The sequence below is a fragment of the Anolis carolinensis genome, chromosome 5, assembly GCF_035594765.1.
Source record: "Anolis carolinensis isolate JA03-04 chromosome 5, rAnoCar3.1.pri, whole genome shotgun sequence".
NCBI lineage: Eukaryota > Metazoa > Chordata > Lepidosauria > Squamata > Dactyloidae > Anolis > Anolis carolinensis.
The window spans coordinates 29,253,494-29,261,368 of record NC_085845.1 but is presented as its reverse complement, the minus strand read 5'-3'; the positions used below and the strand labels follow the sequence as shown (position 1 = coordinate 29,261,368).

Genomic DNA, 7,875 nt, shown 5'->3' with positions numbered 1-7,875 from the left:
CAATCTTATCTAAGGTGAAGACTGCCAACCATTGTTTGTCTCTGACTGGGAAAGAGTATGAGGTTCTTGTTCTTCCTTTGTTTACTGAATTTTAATGGTGGATAATTTTACCCATATCCCAAACAACCTTGCATTAGAGCAGAATTTCTCAACCTGGGGGTCAGGACCCCTGGGGGAGGGCACAAGGGGGATGTCAGAGGGGTCACCAAAGACCAGTATTTTCTGTTGGTCATAAGGATTCTGTGTGGGAAGTTTGGCCCAATTCTATCGTTGGTGAGGTTCAAGGACTTTTTGATTGTAGGTGAACTATAAATCCCAGCAACTACAACTCCCAAATGTCAAAGTCTATTTTCCCCAAATTTCACCAGTGTTCACATTTGGGCATTTTGAGTATTTGTGCCAAGTTTGGTCCAGATCTATCATTGTTTGAGCCCACAGTGTTCTCTGGACGTAGGTGAACTATAACTCCAAAACTCAACCTCAATGCCCACCAAACCCTTACAGTATTTTCTGTTGGTCATGTGTGCCAAGTTATGGTTCAGTTCCATTGTTGGTGGAGTTCAGAATGTTCTCTGATTGTAGGTGAACTATAAATCCCAGCAACTACCACTCCCAACTACCACTCCCAAATGACAAAATCAATCCCCCCCCAACCTCACCAGTATTCAAATTTGGGCATATTGAGTATTGGTGCCAAATTTGGTCCAGTGAATGAAAATACATCTCGCATATCAGATATTTACATTACGATTAATAACAGTAGCAAAATTACAACAACGAAGATAATTTTATGATTGGGGGTCACCACAACATGAGGAATTGTATTAAGGGATCGCGGCATTGGGAAGATTGAGAACCACTGCATTAGAGGTTGGCAGGTATTAGCTGTGAGTGGGTCCTAGGGCTGTTTCAGCTACACTCAATCCGCTGATAGTTCATCAACTAATTAAATCAACCAAGGCTCAAAAATGTTCCAAAAATCAAACCTTGATTTTGGCATTTATGGAGGTCCTGGACCCAAACCCCAGTGGACACAAAGGGCCCACTATATCTCTAAAATTTGAAAGGGGAAGGGAAACACATAGTGAAAAAGCACAGAAGAGGCTTTTCAGGCACACACCGGGTAAATGATGTGCAGAGGATAGCAGAGGAAGCTATTGACTTTGTAAATGTGTTGTGCTGAATCCACACTGGATGCTTGGCAGATATGTTGGAAAATAAATGTGCCGTGCAGAATGGTCCATTTCCCTTCCTTGCTGATAAAGCTATCGACAGCTGCCACTGGCAGCAGAGTCATGACTTAGATACAAAACTTTCCTAAAGTTTTCTTCCCTGCACCAGATATTTGGCAGGAGATCACAGGGGCAGCCTGGCCATATGATTTTTGATCTTCCTTTTTCTAGCTGGCAATGTGCTTTGGGCAAGTGGAAGTTGAAAGGTAGCAGTGATGCTTACAATTCTCAATAGGTGCGTGGGATCTTGATCTGCATGGCCAACAGTATGTTGTTTAAATCCTACTAAATAGAGTCTGTTTCCATACACAGCAAGGCAAGGGAGGTCTTGTTTATTTTGAAGCTAGGCAGATTTTCAATATTTATTCCCTTGACACTAATCACATCTGCTATAGCAGATGGAAAGGGAAGCTATATCAAAGCCTGCAACATGAGATGATGCCTTCCTTTCCCGTCATGAGGTTGCAATCATGCATTAAGTTCACTTTTCAAAAGAAGACGTCTATATATCTGGTTGGCCATATTTTCTGCAAATTACATTTCCTCATGAAGGGAGGGGATGAGCTGAGTTGTCAACGTCCCAAACTTCCCAACTCTGGCTGGAAGTGTCTTGAATGAAAGTTTTGAAAATGGCCATCCGTGAAGTATGTTTATATACATAAAAGCTATCTCTCTCTCTCTCTCTTTCTCTCTCTCTCTCTCTCACACACACACACACACACAAACAACTACTCATAAAGCTTTCTCCCCCCCCCCTCCTCCTTTTTACCTGTGCAAGGTCTTCTTTTAATTTATTATACTGGTCCACATTGAATTTGGATTTCTTGGATTTCCTGTGAAAGTAGTGGAGGAACTGCCTGTCCCGAATATCTGGGTATATATAATCCTGAAGAAGAAAGGATAATGTGACGCGGAAACTGAAATCTAGAACATTGGGTTGCTGTGAGTTTTCCAGGCTGTATGGTCATGTTCTAGAAGCATTATCTCCTGACATTTTGCCTGCATCTATGGCAGGCATCCTCAGAGGTTGTGAGATCTGTTGGAAACTAGGCAAGAGGGGTTTATACATCAGTGGAAAGTCCAGGGTGGGAGAAAGAACTCTTGTCTGCTGGAGAAAAATGTGACTGTTACAACTGATCACCTTGATTAGCATTTAATGGTCTTGCAGTTTCAAAGCCTGGCTGCTTCCTGCCTGGGTGAATCCTTTGTTGGAAGGTGTTATCTGGCCCTGACTGCTTAATGTCTGGAATTCCCGTTTTCTGAGAGTTGTTCTTTATTTACTGATCTGATTTTAGAGTTTTTAAATACTGGTAGCCAGATTTTATTCATTTTTTATGATTTCCTCCTTTCTGTTGAAATTGTCCACATGCATGTGGATTTCAATGGCTTCTCCGTGTAGTCTGACATGGTGGTGGTTAGAGTGGTCCAGCATTTCTGCATTTAAGGTGGCCAATTGCTACATTAACAGACAAAAGTTCTTTCTCCCACCCTGGCCTCTGCATTTAAGGTGGCCAATTGCCTCAAACAGACAAAAGTTCTTTCTCCCACCCTGGACTTTCCACACATATATAAACCCCTCTTGTCTAATTTTCAATAGACCTTACAACCTCTGAGGATGCCTGCCATAGATATGGGCGAAACGTCAGAAGAGAATGCTTCTGGAACATAGCTGTACAGCCCTGAAAAGTCATAGCAACCCAGTGATTCCGGCCATGAAAGACTTCAACAACACATCTAGAACATTGCTGATAATATTTATACATTTTATCAGTTATTAGGAAACATGAAAAAATAAGTTAGATTTCAGTCTGTTCTCTACTTTAAAAAAACAAACTAAAAGACAAGGACAAAGTATTATATAAAACATATTAAGTACATTGCAATAGTGCCAGCTCTAATATAAAACACTTCATAGTACTTCTAAAAAAGATATGATTTTCTTTAAGTAGAATTAAAGAAATGATCTACACATTATATCTGGATACAGTTTACAAAGTTTCTACCTTGGCTTTCTGCAAAAAGTCTAATTTAATTCTAAGATAAACAATTAAGAACCTGATCTTAATTAAAACCTAATAAAAAGCCAATAAAAATACAAATAACTGGCCAGCAAAATGAGACGAGCTAATATGTCAAAAAGCCTGCCGGATAAAAAGCCAAGTAATTTTCAAGACATGGTATTTATTTATTTATTTATTACAATATTTATATCCCGCCCTTCTCACCCAACAGGGGACTCAGGGCGGCTTACAATAAAACAGACATATAAAAACAGTACAATACACTATAAATCAGTTAAAAATTAACTTACATAAACATTCATAAAATGCATTTATAAAATATAGATAGGCGTGTACAAGTTTAAAAGACTGGGTCTGTCAATTGAGTTCCAGCATACATAATAGTAATTAATGCTGCTGATTCTTATTCGAAAGTCTGGCCCCACAACCAAGTTTTTACCTTCCTACGGAAGGATAGGAGGGAGGGAGCCTGCCTGATTTCAATGGGGAGGGCGTTCCATAGGCGGGGAGCCACTACTGAAAAGGCCCTGTCTCTCGTCCCCGCCAGCCGCACCTGTGAGGCTGACGGGACCGTGAGCAGGGCCTCATCCGACGATCTTAAGCTTCGAATGGGTCATAGCGGGAGACACGTTCGGACAGATAAGCTGGGCCGGAACCATTTAGAGCTTTATAGGCTAAAGCCAGCACCTTGAATTGTGCTCGGTAGCTAATCGGCAGCCACTGGAGCTGACGTAACAGAGGAGTGGTACGCTCCCTGTACGCCGCTCCAGTTATTAACCTGGCAGCCTCCCGTTGGACTAACTGAAGCTTCCGAACAGTCTTCAAAGGCAGCCCCACGTAGAGTGCGTTGCAGTAGTCTAAACGGGATGTAACAAGGACGTGGACCACCGTGGCCAAGTCTGGCTTCCCAAGGTACGGTCGCAGCTGGCGCACAAGTTTTAATTGTGCGAAGGCTCCCCTGGCCACCGCTGAGACCTGGGGCTCCAGGCTCAACAATGAGTCCAGGATCACCCCCAGACTGCGCACCTGCGCCTTCAGGGGGAGTGTGACCCCATCCAGCACAGGCTGTAACCCTATACCCTGTTCGGCCTTCCGACTGACCAGGAGGACCTCTGTCTTGTCTGGATTCAATTTCAATTTGTTGGCCCTCATCCAGTCCGACACAGCGGCCAGACACCGGTTCAGGACCTGAACAGCCTCCTTAGTGACAGGTGGGAAGGAGTGACAGAGCTGGACATCATCTGCGTACAGATGACACCGGACCCCGAAACTCCTGATGAACTCTCCCAGCGGCTTCATGTAGATGTTAAACAACATGGGAGACAATACAGAGCCCTGCGGGACCCCACAAGTCAACGGTTGTGGGGCCGAGCAGGCGTCCCCCAATGATACCATCTGGGACTGACCCTCCAGGAATGAGTGGAGCCACTGCAGGACAGTACCTCCAAGTCCCATTCCCGCGAGGCGTCCCAGAAGGATACTGTGATTGACGGTATCGAAGGCCGCTGAGAGGTCCAGCAGAACCAGCAGGGACACACTCCCCCTGTCCAGTTCCCGGCGAAGATCATCGACTAAGGCGACCAAGGCTGTCTCGGTACCATGTCCCGGTCTGAAGCCAGACTGTGCCGGATCCAGAAAATCAGTGTCAACCAAGAATGCCTGGAGCTGCGAAGCAACCATATGTTCCAAGACCTTGCCCAAATAGGGGAGATTGGAAATAGGCCGAAAGTTTCCGAATTGAGTGGGATCCAATGATGGCTTTTGGTGTTGTTTGCCCTATGGGATTACTCTCAACATCATTTTCACACGAAGGGTGAAAAGGCAGTCTCTGAATGGACCCCTTTAAGAGACAGAAAGATTATAAGCGGCCTTTGTGATCTCTTCCATTTTTTGGTTCTGCATCCCAAGATACCACAAGAAGCCATAAACTGAAAAAGATGCATGCATGATATGGTTAGGTGGATATGGTAAACATCAGAAGCACAGAAACATAGACTCTCAGAGGCAATATATGGCAAATTAACCCCTTGAACAGCAATCATAAAACTAGACGAAGCCTGTGGACGTTAGTAAAATCAAGATTTCCTTGCAATATAACCATTGCTAGGATAGTTTTTAAATAAATGCTCACAAATATATTCTGGCAGAGTTAATTAAGCATACCAACTGTTGCAATATAACTCACCTGCTTGGTCAGTACAAAGTAAGCATAGAATGCCATGGCACTTCCATAGGTGATAAAATACGTGACGGGCTCCATGATATCCCATGAGTACACCCACCATGTAAGCCATGCCAAGGCTCCACCTTGAGTCGACATTAAGGCTAAACCAATCCATAGAAGGCGAGAGGTCTTGGCGTCAACAGCTGCATTGATTCCAGCCTTCATCTAGGAACAGAAAATCCACATTACATCTCAAAGGGACTGGTGTTCGAATGCACTCCACTTCCACAGAGTACACTGAATTCAGAAGCATATTCAGCAACCCACCCTTTCAAAAGGGATTTAGGCTCAGCCCAGCCACATTGAACTAATTTCCCAGAGGCAAGCAAAGATGCATTACATCATGAAATCAGCACTCACAGCAGGAATTATGAAGATTTTATACATTTCTGCTCAATGTTTGAGTAGGACATTGAGTTCTCTTGACCTCACCCAGCAAAGACATTTTCATCTTTTAATTAATACTTAAAGGGTTAAATACTCAATCTGTTGAAATCATTGAAGATCATCACAATGTTGAATAGAATAAGAATTATTTTCCAAACCTGTTCTAGAGGTAGGAGTTCTTCTTTCAGAACTTCCATTTTCTGCATTAATTCTCTCTCTTTTCTCATTTGATACTCTTCTAAATGAAGTGCTGCAAATAATCTGTGAACCAGAGACTTGATATCATCCATTTCTGTAGCATGTTCTGTGCTTATTTTATCTAAAAAAGAGTGAAATTCAAGTCATTAAGCAAGTTTGGGGATTCTTGGCCACCTAGCCACCTCACCTGGCTTCTCCTTCTGTCCCTAATAAAGGGTGACAAATGCAAACTGAGTTAGGTTACGTAAATACCCATACACAGTTACTATTACTAATTTTAGAGGTCCAAAGTCAAGGTCAAGCTTCCTTGGAGATTGAAACTTTCTTGGAAAAGCAAGAAATCGTTCTAATAATCTGTAGGTTCCTTCTAGCTTTTATTTAATACAGTATGAAGAAAATAAAGACATTCATAAAAATGTAGCCATTAAATTAAACATTGTAAATAATGGAAATTCAATATACAGATTATAGCAGGAAGATGTGTTGACATTAATTAATTAATATTAAAAATTAATATCTAAGTTGCATCCATTTCTCAAAATCAGTAAAACGTAGGTATTTGAAAAATAAGCTGTTCAAGGGGGAAGATATGCATGATGCACAAAGGGCTCATTAGCATTCAAAACAAAACATGCACATGTACAATTCCAGATTTTCCATAGTTCAGCCAAATTTTACAAAACGGTCCCTTCAGAAGACAGCATAGCTCCCTTAGTTTCTAGCAACTGAAACATTTATTTATTTATTTTATTTACAACATTTATATCCCGCCCTTCTCACCCGAAGGGACTCAGTAACATCAGTAGCAGAACATCAGTAGCAGATAATGGATTCTGAACTATTTCTCATCAATAGGATCTCTCTCATCTACATAACTCATCAGAAAAATAGGAGGCTTTCACGGTATTCATGCCAAGGTAATTCCAAAGCACAGAAACTTCCAACTCTGAATTCCATAGTGACAGCTTTAAACTTATCTTATGATTGATAGACCTAAGTCTCCAGATAATTCTGGGATGGGAATAGTATTTCATACCTTTCAGAGGAGGGTGTACATTATATTCTGTACCATTCATGCAAAGTTTGAAGTCATTCATCAACAGAACTTCCATCAACACTGAAGTTGAAATCACATTGCCATCTGCAGGAGTAAACAAATGATGTTGTTGTTCATGTACTGTTTTTCTTCTTAAAGATGGTGAAAAGTGGTAAAAACAATACAATATATAGGGTGTTTCAAAATTATGGACCTAATTTCAAAGCAGCATATTTCTCAACAGCAAAAAGTTACAAATGGTTTAATGAGTTATCAAGTTTTACTAACCATTTCGAGCCATTAATAAATCTAAAAAAATAACTCCAGAAATGAAGAATACCTCATTAGGCCTTATGTTATGGAGTTGCCATTTCGTGAATGACTGAGGCTAGGGCTGTTTGTGTGCTAGGAGAGGCATTGAGTGGTAATCATTTGAAACTCTATGTCCCACCCTTTCAAGGGTAAGAGTTTCATTCATGGACAGCTTGTGGTTGCACAGTTGCTGTGCTGCTCTTCACATTTCTGTTAATTTTTGCAATTATGTGAAGAGCAGGTTTTTTAATGCTCATTTTTCATCGAGAGGAAAGTGGGAGGAGAGGACAACCACCAACATGCCATTCAGAAAGGCCAGACTTCACTGCATAAGGTTGGTTCTGGGATTGTGGAGCAATCAAGGGCTATTGACAGGTTTTACTCAGCAATACCTAGGTATGTGTTCATTGTGGGGAGTTGACTGATCAGAAATGGATATCACACAAGTTTTCTATGCCAACTTGC

The 7,875-nt window shown here is 41.7% G+C and overlaps 1 protein-coding gene across 2 annotated transcripts in view; it reads right to left on the bottom strand.

Annotated features, from left to right (window-relative positions):
- Positions 1-7,875, bottom strand: part of mcub (mitochondrial calcium uniporter dominant negative subunit beta) — a 90,473-nt gene that overhangs the window by 553 nt on the left and 82,045 nt on the right. For both annotated transcript variants that reach the window (XM_003221793.4, XM_062983009.1), the window contains 4 exons: positions 7,099-7,203; positions 6,023-6,183; positions 5,439-5,642; positions 2,002-2,118 (listed from right to left, as the gene is read on the bottom strand). In XM_003221793.4, coding sequence (XP_003221841.3) covers positions 2,002-2,118; positions 5,439-5,642; positions 6,023-6,183; positions 7,099-7,203 — 587 coding nt within the window. The remainder of the gene's footprint in view (positions 1-2,001; positions 2,119-5,438; positions 5,643-6,022; positions 6,184-7,098; positions 7,204-7,875) is intronic.